Genomic DNA, 20,888 nt, shown 5'->3' with positions numbered 1-20,888 from the left:
TAATTTTCTAGGTTGCTTTTTGGCCTACTTCTCTGAGTATTTAACTCACCACACAATGGCAGTAAAGTGCTCGGAAAAAACTAGATCACGTCACCGTTTCAAAATAAAAGCACACGGTTTCAGCTCAAAAGTGGGAGTGTAAATTATAGTGCAATAGAGTCTAATATTAAAAGAAAATTATTTAAAAAATATATACAAATATTCACTTTACAATTATATAATGAAAACAAAACAAATTAGTATGGGATATTTAAATATCGGCGACTCAGACTTTAATTTTAAAGTGTACTGATGTCACTATGCGGTTTATCACATGACAGCTTCGGAACACATGATTTCCAGAGACGTCAATATTTGGATGTTACATAGTTAGTTGCTTTATTTATGTTTATAAGTGTGATCAGATAGGTAAGTCTGTAAGTTTAAACAATGCACCTTTTATGTTAATGTTCAGGAGCATTATTAAATAAATGTAACGTTACCGTCATGCACGCACATTCTACTATTTTCCTAATCGTAAATCACATTTTATTTACAGAATGACGGATCTCTGGGATCAGAGAGTATCTGCCTTTCTACTGAGTCCATCTCAGTTTTTGGCTACCACCACCACTGAGAGTTTCCTGCATGAACTCCTGCACGAACTGCGGAATGATAAGACCAATGATCAATTCAAGGTAACTAACGCACAGACTTCATATTTATGGCACTGTAATTTATAAAATACTGTATGTGCATGAATACAGACGCTGAAATTCTATTAACATACTCTCCATATAAAATATGTAATAATATTGTATATATTAATATGATGAAAATATTCTCTATTTTAAAGTGATGTAAAAAAAAAAAACAATTCTTGCCTTATAAATGGGGTTGGGACCATCAGTTGTGTTGTGAAGAAGTCAGGTGGATACACAGCTGATAGTCCTACTGAATAGACTGTTAGAATTTGTATTATGGCAAAAAAAGCAGCTAAGTACAGGAAAACGAGTGGCCATCATTACTTTAAGAAAAGAAGGTCAGTCAGTCCGAAAAATTGAGAAAACTTTGAAAGTGTCCCCAAGTGCAGACACAAAAACCATCAAGCGCTACAAAGAAAGTGGCTCACATGCGGACCGCCCCAGGAAAGGAAGACCAAGAGTCACCTCTGCTGCGGAGGATAAGTTCATCTGAGTCACCAGCCTCAGAAATCACAGGTTAACAGCAGCTCAGATTAGAGACCAGGTCAATGGCACACGGAGTTCTAGCAGCAGACACCTCTCTAGAACAACTGTTAAGAGGAGACCGTGTGAATCAGGCCTTCATGGTAGAATATCTGCTAGGAAACAACTGCTAAAGAAAGGCAACAAGCAGAAGAGACTTATTTGGGCTAAAGAACACAAGGAATGGACATTAGACCAGTGGAAATCTGTGCTTTGGTCTGATGAGTCCAAATTTGAGATCTTTGGTTCCAACCACCGTGTCTTTGGGCGACGCAGAAAAGGTGAACGGATGGAATCTACATGCCTGGTTTCCACCGTGAAGCATGGAGGAGGTGTGATGGTGTGGGGGTGCTTTGCTGGTGACACTGTTGGGGATTTATTCAAAATTGAAGGCATACTGAACCAGCATGGCTACCACAGCATCAGCGGCATGCTATTTCATCCGGTTTGCGTTTAGTTGGACCATCATTTATTTTTCAACAGGACAATGACCCCAAACACGCCTCCAGGCTGTGTAAGGGCTATTTGACCAAGAAGGAGAGTGATGGGGTGCTGCGCCAGATTACCTGGCCTCCACAGTCACCGGACCTGAACCCAATCGAGATGGTTTAGGGGTGAGCTGGACCGCAGACAGAAGGCAAAAGAGCCAACAAGTGCTAAGCATCTCTCGGAGAACTCCTTCAGGACTGTTGGAAGACCATTTCAGGTGACTACCTCTTGAAGCTCATCAAGAGAATGCCAAGAGTGTGCAAAGCAGTATCAAAGCAAAAGGTGGCTACTTTGAAGAACCTAGAATATGACATATTTTCAGTTGTTTCACACTTTTTTTGTTATGTATATAATTCCACATGTGTTAATTCATAGTTTTGATGCCTTCAGTGTGAATCTACAATTTTTATAGTCATGAAAATAAAGAAAACTCTTTGAATGAGAAGGTGTGTCCAAACTTTTGGTCTGTACTGTACATATATATAATGTTGAATATTCTATTTAAACTGAATATCTGTTTATCAGCCAGAGATGTACACACTATGCTTTACAATAGTATATTTCAAATAAACAAATATGCTTTTATTATAACACATTCTTGTATATATATATATATATATTTTTTTCCACAACAGGGTCAGTTGAGTTTAATTGAGATACTATTATAGTTTTTTTATTATTATTAATTTGATTTTTTTTTTCATTTTCATAGTTTTTTGTTTTTATTTTTAAAGTCTTAAACATTTTGTGTATTTCATATATACTGTATATATATATATATATATATATATATATATATATATATATATATATATATATATATATATATATATATATATATATATACATGTATATATACATGTATGTTTATCAATTTGCACTGGATACCAATAGCTGCTCACATAAAATTCAAGGCATTTATTTTTTCCTACAAATCTACCACTGGCTCTGCACCCATTTACCTAAATTTGTTACTTCAGACTTATGTGCCCTCTAGAAGCTTGCATTCTGCAAGTGAACGTCGCTTGCTTTTGCCATCCCAAAGAAGCACAAAGTCTCTTTTACGGACTTTTAAATTAAATGTTCCCTCCTGGTGGAATGACCTGCCCAACTCAATCCGAGCAGCTGAGTCCTTAGCCATCTCCAAGAATCATCTTAAAACCCATCTCTTCCATCTTTATTTGACCCTCTAACTTTAGCACTCACTATTCTAATTCTATTCTTAAAAAATTAATCTAACTACCTTTCTAATCTTTTTGTGTCCTATTTTCTTTCCATTTATTATGCAATTATGTGTGTGTGTGTGTGTATAAAGACCTCTAACACTAGCTTGCTCTTTTTTTTTATTCTATCTGTTTTCTTTTCATTTATTACATTATTTAAAAGCCCATGCTAGGTGTACTGTGTTAACCTAACTGAGACTTGATATAGCACTTATATATCATTTCTCTTTTTGTTGCTTTTGATTGGTTTCACTGTCCTCATTTGTAATTCGCTTTAGATAAAAGCGTCTGCTAAATGAATAAATGTAAATATATATATATATATATATATATATATATATATATATATATATATATATATATATATATATATATATATATATATATATACACATTTATTTTATTTTATTTTCAAAATGTATATAGTTTTTTATTAACTTTTAAGTTTGTGTTATTTTAGTACTTAAAGTGAAATGAAAATTAGAAATATAGCCTAATATTTATTTCCTCTGATGAACATTTTTAGTGGTGTTAATTTTGGTTAATTTTATAAACTCTGCTCCACAATATTTGCAGCTTTTGCAGTAACTAGACCCTTTAATTACCGTAAAGCTTTGTTGAAATGCTGTGCGTTTTCCCTGTAGTTAACTTGTTTTTGTGTAATATTGTGATTTATTTTGCTTATTAGATACTCCTTGTGTCTGTACTTCTGGAGCATCCAACCATTCTCTGCCCTTCTGCCTCTGTGGGAGAGGAAACAGCCTTTGAACTCCTGTCAGTCTTCTCTCACACACCACAGAAATCCATCGTGCTCAAGTGCAATGTCATGCTGGCCATCACCAGTGTGATAATATGCACATCCTGCCTGGCTACCCACACAAAGACGGCTGAAGACTGGCTTGACCTGCTATTTCAGACGATCCAGGACACCAATGACTACAGATGTGGTCTATCCCAGCAGCCAATAAGGGCCACCGCTTGTGATTGTCTACGAGAAATGGAAACCTGTAGCCCTGGCCTTATTTCTCAAAAGTTAGAGGCCCTGTATCTTCTAAAACATCAAGAAACCACAGTTCTGCATCAGTCCTACTGTTTGCTTTATACACTCGGGCTGAAGAACGCCATAAGGATCTTGACGAACCAAAAAGATGTTACTGACCTAGAGTTTAAGAGTATCTTAGGAGGAAATGAAGGGTTTGCATGGAAAAGCAATCCGTTAGAATTGACTTCGTTGCCAATAAACATGCTGGTGCAAGTCCCACGTTTGACACAAGGACTGGAATGTAAAGAACTCAAATCTATAATGTCTTCGCTCTTGGAGGAGTCTTACCTGCTAACGCCTATTTCCCAGTCTTCCCTACTTAGGGAGCTTGTTGAAGTTGTCGCCATGGTCCCGGGAATCTCTCCGACGCTATTCAAATCGCAGCTTCTGCGACTCTTTGGAACAGCAGATGTTTCGCTCATGCATGCTACGCTCTTTATGAAGGAAATGTTCACAGATAGCCTTTTCACCACAGAGGACGAGAACTTCCTACTCAAGCGTCTCATGGGCACGGCCCAGCATCCGCTCCTAAGAATTCCAGAAAAGCTCTTCTACATGGAATGCATCTTGCACTTCCCTGAGAACCGGCCCATATCCAGCAGTGGAGAAGAGAGTTTACCTGTTCTGGTTACACCACGTCTGGCAGCGTCTCTTCATCCAACGGTTTTCAATGATAGTGCAACTATGTTCTGCAGGCTTAACCTTCTTTGTTTGGTGCACCTTGACGCCAATGAGGGCGAAGCGGACAAAGGAATTGGCTTCCTGCTTGATCACATAATGGCCCTTTTGAAAATCGTAGACAATGATGGTAGCAGAGAAGTAGTGGTGACCTCTTTCAGAGCGCTGTTTATTTTTCTCATTTACTTCAGTGGCATGGAGAAACTCTCTAAGAAGCTGATTGACAAATTATGCAACATGTATTCCAGATATTCGCGACTCGCACCGAATTTGATTGGCCTTGCAGATCGCATCCAGGAGCATCTGGAAGACCCAGTCTGGTCGGTCAAGTTGCTAAGAGGGCTCCAGAAATGCATTCTAGAAATGCCTCCATTGCAGTTGACGATTCATAATTTGAGTTGGCACTTGAAAGTCTTGAAAAGAGTGGCTAAAGAGGGTCAGATTACCCAGAGAAACACCATTTACCTTCTTCTTAATGTCCTCATCAACTCCAACTTGTGTGAAAGAGGCAACTGGCAACTTGGAAACGCAGTTCTCGCTGTTTGTCGCAATCTTTTGGAGCACCCCTCCATTGATCAAGTGTTTATCGAGTTGGCTGATCTTTTGCAATACATATCAATACAATATGACGATACAGACATTAGGGATCACGCTCGCTTCTACTACACACTGCTTACCAACCTTTCGTGGGAAAAGCTTATGGGGGTTCTTGCCAAAAGTCTTGATGGAGGACGTGCCAAAGAGCGGTCGCATTCTGCAATTATGGCCGAGAGCGAGGGGATTGCCAGTAAACTGACTGTGCACAAAACTAACCGGCATGTTTTACAACTCATCAAAGTTCAAGAAAAAGCCACACAAAGCTCTTCTGACAGCTCCTCAGAGTCAGTGGAGGCAACAGGAGAGGTAAGGAATTGGTTTGAGGTTTATCAAGGACAGTTTCAGACATCTGGATTTGGCTCTGAGGTCACCTTGAGGTACAATCTGACTCATGTGAAAGAAACCGATCCTTTATTTGATAAAGTCTTTACAATCTGTCTGCATTTTGAACTGAAAGACTCAAACTATGCAAAGATAAGTGACATACACGTACCATGTTTGTTCAGAGATAGAAAGTCACCTGAGGTCAAAGTCAAGCTCAAGCCCTCTCAACCATACCCTACTAGTTTATGTGTCAGTGCCATGTTTACAACGCAAGACGGACGCTCTTGGCACAGCCGACTGCCTGATGTGAGTGTCTCATTCTCTGAGATATTCCTTCCTCTGCCTTTACCACCAAACTCATCCTGTGAATGTAGAGAACAAGTGTTCGAACACATCTGGGAGGCCACGGCCTCTGGGAAACCTGACAAATCTGCCATTAGTCTGTTCTGTTATAAACCTGAAGATGAAAGTCTTGCTGATCTGATCAGGACACATTTTCAAGGTTTCCTTATTAAAGATCAGCAAAGTGAAGGATCATGGAAAGTCTTGTTCTTTCTTCCACCCAAGTGCCATATGCTTTTGAAAATTACACAGGCTGAGGACGCCGCTCGGGTCAGCATGGCAACGGACAACTGGGAGCTGTTACCTTTTGTGAACTCTTACCTCCAAAACATTACTGATAATTGTAGCTCAACAATAACAGATGGCTAAATGGGTGCTTTGCAGGTGTTCATTTACATAGGTAAATTTTAACCAAATACTTTTTAAAATAAATTCATTTTTTGATATAACACCATTCATTTTTGTATAATAAAATCTCTAGACTAACATGTTTAATAAAGTGTCTATATATATGATGAGCATATGCTATGCTGTTTCATGTAACATAAGTAGTGCTTTATTAAAAGAAAAATCAAGCAAGGCACTGAATAACTGATTTAATGTAAACAAAATGGCCAAAAATATCAGTAGCCCTGAAATTAAGATAAATTAGACCGTAACATTTTAAATAATTGTAAATGTAACAGAAGATCTGACCATAAGGACATATTAAATGCATGATTGAATTATACATTTACAGGTCCAGTACAAATGACAAAGTAAAGTTCCCACTTTCCAGTGTGCAAAACATTTAAAATTGAATTTATTCAGTTTCCTCTTTAGATTTAAAAAAACTATTAGTAGCTTTTAAGACAGTGTGGCCTCCATGAGCAGATAAGACAGTCCGAGAGAGAGCTGTGACCTTTCACTGTGAAAGCCCTTCAAAGTTAGGCTCTGTACAGGCCGGTAGAGCAATTTGTCTGTTCAACAGTTTGTCAATGATGCCAATTTCAGCATCCCGCTTTTCAACTTCCTCTTGTGGTGTCCAAGACATATCATGTTGGAGTTTGTATCCGCCAAGGAACTTGTGAGGACAACTAGGACCCCATTCCTGTAAGAGATTGAAACCATATCATATTAAATTATCATATCATAAACTGTGCTTTATATTCGCACAATTATTTGTTTTCTGGTGACTTTTACTAAAAGAGTTTATATTGCAATTGCACATAATAAATAAAGTAATAATAAAGTACTACTTTATCACTACTGGTTGGCACCAATTCATATTGACCTCACTTCCCACTCATGTCAGCTGATAAAAACCCAGGCACTCATAATGAGGCAATCAACTGACCTGAGGAGACACAATCGAGAAGTAGCGCTGTCCGGATTCACGCAGGTAAAGATAATACATGTTTCCTGGTTTCTTCAAAACATTGCAGGCAGCATGGTGAAGCTCAGCATCTTTCTTGGCATCCTCTAAAACCTGTAAAATAGTAAAAAAAAATGTTGCTTATGATTTACTCGGGACATTGAAGATGTAGATTTTTGTCACTCTATGGCAGGGGTAGGCAAGTTCGGTCCTAGAGAGCCGCAGTCCTGCAGAGTTTAGCTTCAACCCTAATCAAACACACCTGAACAAACTCATCAACGTCTTCAGGATTACTAAGGCTACAGGAAGGTAAAGTTTTTTTTCAGGGTTAGAGCTGAACTCTGCAGGACTGCAGCTCTCTAGGACCGAACTTGCCTACCCCTGCTCTATGGGAACAGGTTTTAAGGTATGTAGCATTACATCCAAAGAGCTGATAAAAATGTCACAATAATCCAGAGGACTCCAGTCAATCAATAAATGTCTAGTTACTGAAAAGCTGCAAGTTTGTAAGAAATTGATCATTCAGATCTTTTTAGCTTCAAGACTGGAGTTCTGGAGTGTGGATTACTTGTAGATTTTTTTTTTTTTTGTATGGGGTCTCATTCTGACGGCACCCATTCACTGCAAAGGGTCCATTGGTAAGCAAGTGATGAAAAGCAATTTCTCCTAATCTGTTCTGATGAAGAAACAAACTTATCTACATCTTGTATGACCTGAGAGAGAGAGTACATTTTCATAGAGAAAAAAAAATGTATTTAATGGTAAATAATTTTACCTTATGTCCAGGAACATTCATGGTACTATTTATGGCTGTATAACAACAAAGAAAATTGATTGACAGTTCAGTTGTACCTTTCTTGCTTGTTCCTGAAGGTACCTTATCTGGTCAGCAATCACTGTAAGTTTGTTGCAAGCATTGGCTCTGATGAATTCATCTCCCTAAAATAAAAAAAATAAATCAATGACTTTTTTTTTTTTTTTTATGATGTCGATATAACAAAAGTGATGAAGAGCTAAAGTATCACTAACCTTCTGTACTTGCTGTGCCAGAGCAACTAGATCCATAGGATCCCCAACCCGGTTAGTCTGGTAGGGACTCACCAGTGCCATTCCACTCGGGTTACTGCTGGTCTCCACCAAGGTTACTATAATATTAACAGTGCTGACATGTAAAATCCTGTTGAATCCATGTTAATGTTAATGACATGTTAATATAACATGTTAATCCATGTTAAATCATGATCACTTTCCAAAATGGCTTTATTATTATAGAGAAGAAGAAAGGAAATGGTTGTGTTGCTTCTGCACCATTTGGGATGATTCCATCCTGAGCAGATAGTCATCCACTGAAGAATGGGAATGGTTGTGGGACACAGAACTATCTCAGAAAATGATGTGTCTGAACTTCATTAACACACAGACCACAGCTGTTACGACAGGAGCAACTTCATTTAAGGGTGTAAATCATAAAGGTAAAGTTTGTAAAGGTTAGTAAATCATAACTGAATGAAAGGTTTGAGTTTAGCATGTTTGGGGTTCATTCTGACTGATCCCAAGGTACTACATGTACTGTATAACTAATGCTGCAATAAACATCTTCATTGAGACCTTCAACGACCTCATCATTTACTTATTTACATATATATAGTGCTGTCAAATGATTAATTGCATCCAAAATAAAAGTTTTTGTTTACATAGTGTGTACTGTGAATATTTATAATGTATATATAAAGACACACACATACAGAACATATTTTGAAAATAATTACATTTATTAACGTGCATTTACATGCATATCAATTATATTATATATACATATTTAATATAAAAAAAAATTCTTAAATATATGCATGCATGTTTGTGTATTTATAGATATACACAGTACAGACAAATTATATAAACAAACTTATTTTTGGATGCGATGAATCGTTTGAAAAAAGAACATAGCTATTATATATATATAATAGCTAACAGTATATTGCAACTGTCAAAAGAAATATATATGTATATAAATTACAACTATGTTATGTAAAAGGCTGGATAAGCTCCAAAGTAAAGGTAATATTCATGATGCTAAATGAAAGAAAAAAAAGAAGAAAAAACACATACGTAGCAATAATTCAGTAAAGGGACATTTTCATAACATTATGAAAGTTCTGTCAACTTATAAAAAGGATATATTTTGTTTGTCACTGATAATACTTTATAGCTAAAACATCCAAAACACTAACGTTACCGTTTAAACAGAACTATGGTGCGAAGGAATGATTAACTCGACCGATTCAAACTGGTTATAAAACGGGCAACCGCATGAAATAAACTTAATCTAAAAAAAAAAAAAAAAATTAGTGAGTTTACCATTGAAAGCATTGTCTTACCCGTGGAGGTTTTGTTCGGTTGTTGTGGTAGACTGACAGTTTTATCCATTCTGTAAGTAGATATCTGTCCCGTTCAGCACGTTAATATGAGACTCTTCTCACCAACGTCTGGCTAGCACAAAACGAAGGAGGCGTTTCTGGGGGCCTACCGACTTCCCTGCATCGAGTAGTAGCCGTGATAGTTGCCCTTGTAGAAGTACCTATAATTTTTTAATCTAATAATTTCTACACATATTTAATGTGGGTTCAAACTTTAGCATGTGTTTCTAGGATAATACTTTTGAATATTACAAGGCAAATTTATATTTAATACATCGATTATTAAAATGCAAAGCAACCGTGCATGTTAAGCGGTAGCCTTCGCGTAAATCATTATGTACTGTTATGTAAACTGCTGATAATGTTGTAACGTGAGTTTTCTTCAGTTATGAAAGACCTAAGGTTAAAATTATAAAACGAAAACTTGCAAGTCTGTACAAGTTTATCACTTGTTTTGCTCTTTTGGACGTTTCCTTCATATTACCTGAATTATGCAAGATGTTTCTCAGTTTTTACAGCCTTATTTTGTATTATTTAAACACTTTTACCCTGAGTTGTAAGTTTTTTCCCCATAACACTGCGCGGAAAAGTGTCATGTTTGGTATGTAGGCTATATATTTTTTCTAACCGAGAAAAGGCTGTGAATTTTAATTTAATTTTAGTAAAACTAAAAAAGTAACTTTGTTAAAGAAGTTTTAAACTTTTTGTTAAAGAGGGTTTAAAGAATCCCAGGTGGTCTGTGACTACAATTAGATTTTATTTACATTTATGCATTTAGCAGATGCTTTTATCCAAAGCGACTCACAATGCATTTAGGCTAACATTTTTTTTACCTAACATGTGCTCCCTGGGTATCGAACCCACAACCTTGCGCTGCTAACGCAATGCTCTACCACTTGAGCCACAGGAACACTTATTTATATGTTTATTGTAAAACTGAATTTTAAAATAACTCGAAAAATAAAGACTATTACATTAAATTATGCTATAAAGAACACTGCATTGTATGTAGACTATAACTGTGAGAGTGAAGGTACACAAAGTGCTGTGTTAAACTATGCTTCTTAGTGACTTAAAAGTTAGACAATAAAAAAAGTGTTAGCTGAAATGTAAAAATACAAATAGACATCGCTCACATTCGATTACTTAACTCAAAATAAATGAAATTCCGTTTTTTAAGTGCGAGTATGCCTTCTCAGGTCTCCCAGATTGTATGTTTATAGTTTCAGTTTAGAATGTGTCACTCCAGTCTTTGCTATTTGTTATTTGTGACTAGACCCAGATTCACACAGTTGCCCTAAATTGCTCAGTTCTTACACAGGGCAGGCTTTAACACAGTCCTAGAGCTCCACCCTCTCCAAAGACTTCCAGAGATTCTCCAAAACCGAGTTCTACCTCACAGGCCTACAGTTTTCATGATGTGGATCTTCCTGTCCCTGATCTCAGTCCTCTTCACTGTCAATTTCACCGTGTGTGACACTCAAAGCCATGGGATATTCGAGCCATACGATCTGCTTTTTGATAATGCGGTGGAGGCGTATTATAAGCAGGACTGGCTGGCTGTGATCCTGAACATGGAAAGAGCTTTGCGGAATAAAGCAGCGCTGCGTAAAATCCAGACGCACTGCCGCGTATCCTGCGCGAATCACACCGCTTTCGGGGATCCTTTCCCAGGTGTGGGTGTCCCGATCCCAGGAACCGGGCCCGTGGAGGATTTAGCGTTTTTCCAGAGGATTCTCCAACGGGCCGATTGTGTGAATGCATGTGAAAGCGAGAAACTGGGACCACCGACACTTCATAAAGTCAGTGAGGCTATAGAGCTGGAGTTCAAGAAAAGGTCGCCTTACAATTACCTGCAAGTGGCTTACTTTAAGGTAAAAAAGAGGCTTGCAAAATGCATGAGAAACATGTTATAAAAACGCATTAAACGCATAGAAATGGGGACCAATCAGTGCATATCTCTAGAAGAAATGTAAGCTTTTTGTAAACAAATAATAGCTTGTTATCAAGTGCATTCTGTCAGTGCATAAATGTGCATCAGAGCAGAAGTGCATTTTGACACAGCATTTATGTAGATGTCACTGAGTGGTTCTCAGTCTGAGAAGTTCTTCCACGTTTCCCCCCCCCCCCAAACTCACATCACTGTGCCACGTCTTTAGGTGGAGCCTTGCAGAGTTTAAGATGCTTCCAGAACTGCTATGAGTGGCTCTTAAAATATCACAGCCTTTTAAAATGGTGGTTTAAATGAGATATACAGTCGGGTGTATCAGCCACAGACCACCAGGCTTAATGAAAAAGCTTTCTTTTTTTCATACTGTATTATATTATCAGCATAATTTGAATGAGCTTTTGAACAGCAGTCATCATGTATTTCAACAGCACTACTTCAATGACAGCACCATTATATATTATGTGATATATAAATAAAAAATATATATTTAAAAAAATGCTTCCCAAGGCATTTATTAGATCAAAAATACAGTAAAGTTTAGCTATGTTGTAGGAACAGTTTTGTCTCTGAAGCAAAACTTGGAAAGCATGAGTGTTTTCTAACCAATATCGGAATATTTTTGGTTCGCTTTGTTCTTACAGATAAACAAGCTTGACAAGGCAGTGGCAGCAGCGAATACATTTTTCAATGCAAACCCCGACCACGTAGAGATGAAACAGAATTTAGAGTACTACAGGATGATGGCTGGGGTGCAAGAGACGGATTTCAAGGACCTGGAGGAGAGACCGCACATGGTACGAGCAATGTTTATTCATCTGAATATCCCTAGATAGATAGATAGATAGATAGATAGATAGATAGATAGATAGATAGAATGTTTATTGAATGCTGAAATATAATTGCTGATTTTCAGGCTGAATTTTTAGAGGGCAAGATTCATTACAGTTCAGAAGATTTTGCCCCAGCCATCGAGCACTTTGAGGCCGCTGTCGAAGAATATTTCACCGCTTATGAGGAATTCAGAGTTCTCTGCGAGGGATCGTTCAATTATGACGGTTACAACTACATGGAGTACAGCGCTGATCTCTTCCAGTCTATGACAGGCATGTGGTATTGGGATGCTTTTGATTTTGACTTAACAACAGCAGATTCTCTTAAATCCTCTTAAATTCACTTTTTCTTGTTACACTAAATATTTCAGAAATATGGATTTTCGGAGGTAGTCATGTCTATATTTGCTTTGATCACAGATCATTACCTTCATGCTCTGAACTGCAAGCAGCACTGCGCTGTGGATCTGGCATCCACCGTTGGAAGAGAGAAGCCTTTTGAAGATTTCCTCCCATCGCATTTTAACTACCTTCAGTTTTCATATTATAACAGTATGATATTCTCTTTATCAGCAGAATCATATTCAGTACTAGATTTCAGAGTTGTTATTGTTAACTAAAACCAAAACCAATATTGTTTTATGTCTGTATAGTTTTTCTGTAACACTTTAGTATAGGGAACAATTGTCACTGTTTATCGGTTTCTCGGCTGTTTATTAGTACTTATAAAGCATATATTCTGCATGAGCATACCCTACATCCCTAATCCTACCCAATAACATAATTTACCAACTACTTTACTAACTATTAATAAGCAGCAGATTAGAAATGTATTTGAGGCAAAAGTCATAGTTAATGGTTTGTTGATACCAAGAACTGGACCTTAAAATAAAGTGTGACCAGTTTTTATTTCTTTTTATTACAGTTTTAGCTTTATTTATAGTGTTTTAGTAGCTACATCAATTTAAAGAAAATGAATATGATACATGTTGCCTTGGAAACTAGCTGAAATAAAATGTTTACTTAAAAAAAAAGTTATTTCAGTTAACATTTATAACTTAACATTTATTTAATTATAAATAATAACAACTATTTTAATGGTTGTAATTTTCATGAAGTATAATATAATAGCTGGTTTCAGTAACTAAAACAATTCTGTAATCAAAGAGCATTTTAGATTAAACAAAGCTTAAACATTGTATTTGAAAAATAAAAATAAATTAGAAATCTTCACTTTGCAACTAACTTAACTAAGCAGAAGTACTAAAAGTAAAGAATTAATATAACTTTTAAAAAGTATAAAAAGTTATTTCCAAATATAAAAAATACACTAGTAGTATATAAATAATCTTAAATAACACTGCCAGATTTAGCATTAATCATTAATGCAATGTATGCGAGTATATATACCCTCTTTGATAGTTTGCATAGCAGTTTGATACATTGTAGTGTTGCTAATAAAGTTAGGTTTTTGTGCATTGCAGAATGTTTTAAATGCATTATTTTCATTTTTAAAACTTTAATCTATTTCTCTCCCAGGTGAGAAATACGAGCAGGCCATTGAGTGTGCTAAAACATACCTGCTCTTCCACCCTGAGGATGCCGTCATGGCTCAGAACCTAGCATACTACTCCGCTGTTCTGGGAGAAGATAAGGCCATCAACATTACAGCCAGAGAGGTGCCGTCTGCACATGCCACTGATGCACAACCATGCTTTTGATCTCATCACATAGATTTGTAACATCAGTTACAACTTAAAATTCATTTTGAACAAAACGTCTTTTTTTTTGTCTTGTTGCAGGTTGTTAAGCAGCATATTAAGAGATCTTTACTGGAAAAAGAGCTTCTTTACTTTGGCTATGAGATGTTTGGTAAAACCTTTGTTGATCCAGTAAGTGTGCATCCAGTGCTGTGCTTCTCATATTTGAGATCAATTACAATTTATAACCAAATCTCATTCTGTTGTAGGACACATGGACCCCTGAGAACATCATGCCCAAGAAACTAAGAGACAAACAAAAGTAAGTATACCTTTGTTGTTGCATCTTATTATTTTAACATGGAAGTTCAACTGACCTGACATTGTTTTCCTCTTGTGCATGCAGAACAGACAAAGAAACAGCCGCGAGGATTACAGAGGAGATCAGTAACCTGATGAAAGAGATCGAGACGCTTGTGGAAGAAAAGAGTAAAGAATCATCAGACCTGGCCATGTTTGTGAAAGACGGTAAGATTTAAATTAGAATTCAACATATGTGTAGGGATAGACAAGTCACACGACTGCGTCATCCAATTGGTGTTTTTCAGATATCAATCCAGCCTCTACTCCAGAAACTGCTAACAAACGTCCGTTTGATGACATCACGATAACCTTGACATCCTCAGCCCTGAACGGCTCACAGAGGGTCGTCCTGGATGGCGTAACCACATCCGATGAGTGCCAGGAACTTCAGCGCCTCTCCAGTGTATGTTTCTCATTGCATTCTGTTTCCCAAAAGAATGAGCAAAACGGTGTTTTCCTCATTCATCTAAATATTTCTCTTTTTTATTACTTGAATCTCACAGACAGAAGCTATTCAAAGTGGTTTTAAAGCAACTCTCTCCCCTCATTCAGTGAGTGAGATGTTTCAGGATATCTCGATTCTCAAAGCCCTGCAGGTGAGACGTACTTTACTAAAGGGTTTTTAAAATCCCCTTGAATTCAATGAATTCATGAAACTAATATTTGCACCATGTTAAAGCAACATGCAACACTTTGTCAGTCATTTAGTTTGTTTTTGTTGGGCTTGGTAGCTACACTACTATTCATATTCCTTTTATGCTCACCAAGCCTCCATTTATTTGAGCAAAAATACATTAAAAACTGTACTATTGTCAAATATGTGTAGTTTAAAAAGCTGTTTTCTCTTTGAATACATTTTAAAATGATATTTATTCCTGTGATCAAAGCTGAATTTTCTGTGTCATTACTCCAGTCTTCAGTGTCACATGATCCTTCAGGAATCATTCTAATATGCTAACTTGCTGCTCAAGAAACATTTCATATTATTATCAATTTTGAAAACAGTTGTGCTACTAAATATTTTTGTGGAAACTGTAATACTTTATTTCTCAGGATTTTTTGCCGAATAGAAAGTTCAAAAGATCAGCATTTATTTGAAATTGAAATCTGTTGTAACATCTTCTCTGTCTCTTTAAATTAATTGTATGCATCTTTGCTGAATAAAAGTATTAATTGCTATAAAAACAAATCGTACTGACCCCAAACCTCTGAACAGCAGTATGTGTTTGAAAAAAAAAGCCAAAATACACTTTAAAATAAAGGTTCTTTATTGGCATCTGTGGTTCCATGATTCTACAAAAGATTCTTAATAGTCAATAAAAGGTAATTGGAGTTTTTTTAAAGTTCTTCACACTTTAATAAATAAATAAATAAATAAAAGTTGTTTTAAGAACTGTTCAATGCAAGTTTCTTTGGATAAACAATATGTTTTTTTATGCCATTGCTGTGGATACAACTTATTGGAAGTTTTATTTTAAGTTAATTTGAAAAAAAAACTTTGAATTTGAAAAAAAAAGTAATGCTTTTGAGGTATTAGGCTGATTTAGATGTTGAAGACTTTGTATTGCACATACAAAAGTGATACTCTTTGTTCTTTGACTTTCATACAGGTACAGTACATTGTATAATTCATCAGTTTCATTTTTCCTCAAATCTTGTTCAGGAGAGTCTGGTTTCCTTGATGAGTGCACGATTGTTTTCTGACCTCAGTGAGAAGATTCGTAATGTTCTGGAATCCTACTTTGTTCTGGAATCACCCCTGTATTTGTCCAGTTCAAACCTGGTCTGCCGATCTGCAATCGGTAAACTGGCTTTTTTAGAAAAATCTGTATTATTTTTGCATCTTGAACACATACCTATATAGTTCTTAAGCAAGTATGTGTTGGTCTCTTTCATAGCAGAGAAACAAGAAGAGCGCACAGACTGTCTGCTTATCTCAGAGCTCAACAGTTGTATCAAAGAGCTGTCGGCATACAGCGATCAAGGCTACAGGTTTGCTGCTTGAGGAACCAGTGAAGCATCATGGTTGTTTAGTTTATAGTGTTTTCACCAATGTATTCTGTTTTGCTTTGTACGTAGTGCCATTTTGTACCTCAATGATGACTTTGAAGGGGGAGATTTTATCTTCACTGAGTCAGATGCCAAAAGTGTCTCTGTAAGATTTCTAAATGTTTCATATTACGTTTACTCAAACTAGTGAACTGTGTAGAGGAATAACTAAGTAAAATCATTGACACTATTTATATGACTTGGAATCTTTATAGTGTAAATTATTTGTTATTATGAGTATACTGTTGCTTGAAAAACTAGTTTCAAAGTAGCTTCATTTTATACTTGGTCTGTGTCCATGTGGCACCATGTTCTATTAATCGTGTTGTTGTGGCATGAATTTTCTAAAACAGATATAATTTCACTCTACTGTCTCGTCAGGCAGTGGTGAAGCCTCAGTGTGGTAGAGTCGTGGGATACAGAGCTGGTCCAGAGAACCTTCATGGAGTGACCGCAGTTACCAAAGGCCAGAGGTGTGCTGTAGTGCTTCGGTTCACTCTGGATCCTCATCACAGTGATAAGGCAAGTGTAAGGTCCACGCAATAGGCACAAGGAAGGTATCCAGTGGTGGATAACAAACTCGTCAATCTTGGTCATTGGACAGAGGCGATTGACTAATACTCTGGACAGCTTGTGCAATACTTCACGATACTTCTACAATAGCTCATTCTATAATACTTTTATTAGTCCCCATAGATCTGTAAGCACTTAATAAGGTAAATAGATTAATTAACCGATTGTTTTAAAATGGATACTGAACAAAAACTAAAATAGTGCTTTGTTTAAAAAAAAACCCACATACTTCGGATGTGTTGCCTTCAACTCGAGCAGCGTCCTAAAACAGTTTATTTAATTACCAAACAGACACAAGTTTACTTCAAGAATGAACAATGAGGCATAGATAAGTTTGAAGTTCAGTGTTTAAAAAATTGAGCAAATGAAAAGATCTATATTAAAGCTCTATAAATGAAGCATACATACTTTATTAGAGCCACAGAAAGACAAATATTTTGATGAAAATGCTCAATATACAATTAATTATGTACATCAACAATGATTCAGGGCAAATGTTATGTAATTTAATGGAAAACTATGTGAATGGCGTTCGCTCTGTTCAGCGTGCAGCATTACATGTCTAAACAAATAGCACATGCTGTCAGTGATTTCAACCACAATAATGGCCTTTGCAAATAACTGAAATATATAAAAAATAAATGAATAATACAAATATTAAATACTAATAAAATAGCACATGACAAATTACTAAATCTCAAAACTAAAAATAATTCCAAATATAAAATAAATACTATCTGAGCCAATGAAATGCAGTTAGCATCTAACCAGAAGATTAAACGACTATATATATATACAGAAATGTATGTATACACAATAAGATGTTTATGGAGTGCAAAGTTTGAGGTACAGAAGCAGAGACCAGGGCCCTGTTTAATGAAACAATTTTACCAAATAAACCAGGTTTATTTCAATTAGTCTGATGTATTGTCAGTTAATTTAGTTCAAAAGAAATGTGTAAAAACAGGAAGCATAATAATTAGTGCTGCCAAACGATTAATCACATCTAAAATAAAAGATTTTGTTTACAATTTATTTTTGTTTAATAGCTATTAATCGTTTGACTGCACTTATATGTACATGTAAATATTTTCAAAATATATACTGTATGTGTTTGTATATATATATACAATGGGGGGGGGGGGGGGGGCGTGGGGGGGTTTAATAGCCTCGGACCTGAGGCACCGAGGCCAAAATAGTGCTGTGTTTCCACCGTCGGGCCAGAAGCTCCGCTGTGCTACACTAAAACCAGCCAATTACACGCCTCTCATCACCTATTCAGTCGAGTCTGTTTCTGTTTATTTGAAGTCAAAATAGCCTATAGCCTACATCATATTTAGAAAGAATTATCATTTCTATATTATGACAGATAAAATATGTTACTAAATAAATACACAATTGTGACAGAGATTAAGAAGCTGACATCTGATTTCTTCAAGTAGTAGCATTTACCATGTTTACTATGGTAACGTTAATGCCTAGCGTGCATATTGCATCGCTTATAAATATTTCTGCCTTGTATGGTGATTATAATCCACATAGGATCAAGTTATTTCAAACACTCGCTGCTGACTGAAAGTGAGTTTTGAGCTCTCCAGATGCGGAGAAACTCCGCCTTTGTTCATAACCACTCCTCTAGCCCCAGCTGGTCCGCTTTGGCCCAAGGTTTTTGACGGACCAAAAAACCCTGGCCGTTGGCACTGAGGAAGCACCAATGAGGCACGATAAAGCACCGGAAGTGAGAGTGGAAACGCCACTGGCCCTGGCATGCACTAGCATGCCCGCTTTTGGCCCGACAGTGGAAACGTGGCTATTGTTGTTGGCACACCACCCTACCAGGTGCTAAAACTCTTCCCTGTAGGCCTACCACTGTGGTGTCATCTGCAAAGTTGATTATAGAGTTAGAGCCATGTACAAGTTTGCAGTCGTAGGTGAAGAGGGAATACAGGATTGGGCTTAGCACACAGCCCTGTGGAACACCAGTGTTTAAAATGAGTTTGGAGGAGTTGTGTCTGTCAAGCCTAACAGACTGTGATCTGTTAGTGAGAAAGTCCAGTGTCCTGTTAGAGAGAGGGGCTGATGTCAAGATCAGTGAGCTTGGAAATCCATTTGAAAGGGATAACAATATTAATTGAAGAACTGAAATCAATGAATAACATTCTGATGTATGTTTTGCTTTTATCCAACACATGAACATATAAATAATACTAAAATAGCACAGGGCTGTTTTGTCTTAAGACGTAATTGTTAATAGTTCCCTCTTTTGTCTAACCTTGTTGTATTGTGTCCACAGGAGCGTTTAGAAGTCGAAGAACTTCTGAAAAAGCTTTCCAGATCAGTTGAAGCTGATGTCCAGAAAACAGAAATGGACAGTAACATGAAATCCTCTGAACATGAAGAAACAGTTTCTGCTAAAACAACAGAAGAAGAGACAATAAAATCAAGCACATCTACAGAACATCCCAGCAAAGCTACGGATGAAAACAAAACTGACAGCAAAGTGGTGATAAAAAGTGAAAAACGAAATGCAAAAGCATCTAAAAAGAAAACAAAAACCCAAACAAAAGCTAAAGCAGGCAAAACAGTAAGTAAAGTGTCAGACAAAACAAAAACCACTACAGCAGAGAAAAATAAATCAAAAACAGCTAAGAAAAAACCTGTAACATCAGATGAAAAGAAGAAAGCAGGCAAAGCAACTGTTAAAAATACTGCAAAGCCAAAGAGCACAGAACCAAAAGACTCTACAGCTGAAAACCACAAAGATGAGTTATGAGCCTCATGCAGAAAAGGTTCTGTGTTTTATTCTGAGTTTTTCTTTTGTTTTGTTTTAATCATTGATGGAGGAGTACTGATGGGTTTGTGTTTTTGTTTGTATATAAAAAAAAAAAAACTAATGATTTCGAAGTGCACACTTGACAATCAAGTTGACTGTTGTATTTTCTGTTTTACCTGAATTATAATTAAATATTTTCTTGTCTCAGGAACCAAAATACAGCATTTACATTTCATACTCCCTGAAAGACTATGGCAGCCTTTAGAGATTACATTTGCCACTTTGTCGTGACATTTGCCAAGTATGGTAACCCATACTCAGAATTGGTGCTCTGCATTTAACCCATCCAAGTGCACACACACAGCAGTGATTAGGAAACACACACAAACACATACACTCCATGAACACACAACTGGAGCAGTGGGCAGCTATTTGCTCCAGCACCCAGGGGAGAAATTGGGGGTTCAGTGCCTACCATGGGTATTGAGGGTGGAAGAGAGCGCTGTTCATTGGCTCTCCCCACCTACAATTCTTGCCGGCACTGAGACTTAAACCTGCAACTCTGGGGTTGCAAGTCCAGCTCTCTAAACATTAGGCCACGGATTCCCCTACAACACTTTGCATTCCCACAATAGTTACTGAATAAAAGAGACATCTTTTTTAAATTATAACTCACAGGCACAATGCTGAGATGTTGTGGGATGCCATGGTGTTCAAAAGGTTCCTTAGATTCTGCTCTTGTCCCTTCTTAAATGTAATTTGTTTTTCCCCTGCCCCAAAAAAAGCAAGTCAAAAACTAAAAACACTCCTGTTGTCAGCACACAAGCAAACCTGTTGTTCATGTCCAAAGCACAAGAAGAGAAGCAGAAACCACAATTTTTTTTTTTTAAACAAAAATTGTTGGCTTACTCATCCATAAATCATGTTGTCTAAATAGAATATGAAAGTGATTTATCAAACTCAAGTTAGTTCATCAAT

General features: G+C 36.8%; 3 protein-coding genes across 3 annotated transcripts; 2 read left to right on the top strand and 1 right to left on the bottom strand.

The window, feature by feature from the left end:
- Window positions 1-283: 283 nt before the first annotated feature.
- LOC132126220 (AP-5 complex subunit beta-1-like) lies at window positions 284-6,612 on the top strand. Its single transcript, XM_059537348.1, has 3 exons — window positions 284-408; window positions 539-677; window positions 3,606-6,612. The coding sequence occupies exons 2-3, from the start codon at window positions 540-542 to the stop codon at window positions 6,267-6,269; spliced, it is 2,802 nt and encodes a 933-aa protein (XP_059393331.1). The 5' UTR covers window positions 284-408; window position 539; the 3' UTR covers window positions 6,270-6,612.
- A 128-nt stretch (window positions 6,613-6,740) lies between these two features.
- Window positions 6,741-9,787, bottom strand: LOC132126221 (uncharacterized protein C1orf50 homolog). The gene is made up of 5 exons (XM_059537349.1): window positions 9,633-9,787; window positions 8,284-8,399; window positions 8,107-8,193; window positions 7,237-7,368; window positions 6,741-6,990 (listed from the first exon to the last, which is right to left on the bottom strand). The coding sequence occupies exons 1-5, from the start codon at window positions 9,679-9,681 to the stop codon at window positions 6,805-6,807; spliced, it is 570 nt and encodes a 189-aa protein (XP_059393332.1). The 5' UTR covers window positions 9,682-9,787; the 3' UTR covers window positions 6,741-6,804.
- A 994-nt stretch (window positions 9,788-10,781) lies between these two features.
- LOC132126448 (prolyl 3-hydroxylase 1-like) lies at window positions 10,782-20,127 on the top strand. Its single transcript, XM_059537698.1, has 15 exons — window positions 10,782-11,545; window positions 12,264-12,416; window positions 12,536-12,725; window positions 12,873-13,004; window positions 13,992-14,131; window positions 14,255-14,344; window positions 14,422-14,474; window positions 14,559-14,680; window positions 14,761-14,918; window positions 15,019-15,111; window positions 16,179-16,317; window positions 16,414-16,507; window positions 16,595-16,670; window positions 16,946-17,086; window positions 19,431-20,127. Exons 1-15 carry the CDS (start codon window positions 11,087-11,089, stop codon window positions 19,908-19,910), a joined length of 2,520 nt encoding a protein of 839 aa, XP_059393681.1. The 5' UTR covers window positions 10,782-11,086; the 3' UTR covers window positions 19,911-20,127.
- Window positions 20,128-20,888: the final 761 nt, after the last annotated feature.

The sequence above is a fragment of the Carassius carassius genome, chromosome 44 (genome assembly GCF_963082965.1).
Source record: "Carassius carassius chromosome 44, fCarCar2.1, whole genome shotgun sequence".
NCBI lineage: Eukaryota > Metazoa > Chordata > Actinopteri > Cypriniformes > Cyprinidae > Carassius > Carassius carassius.
This window is presented reverse-complemented; position numbering and strand designations above follow the sequence as displayed.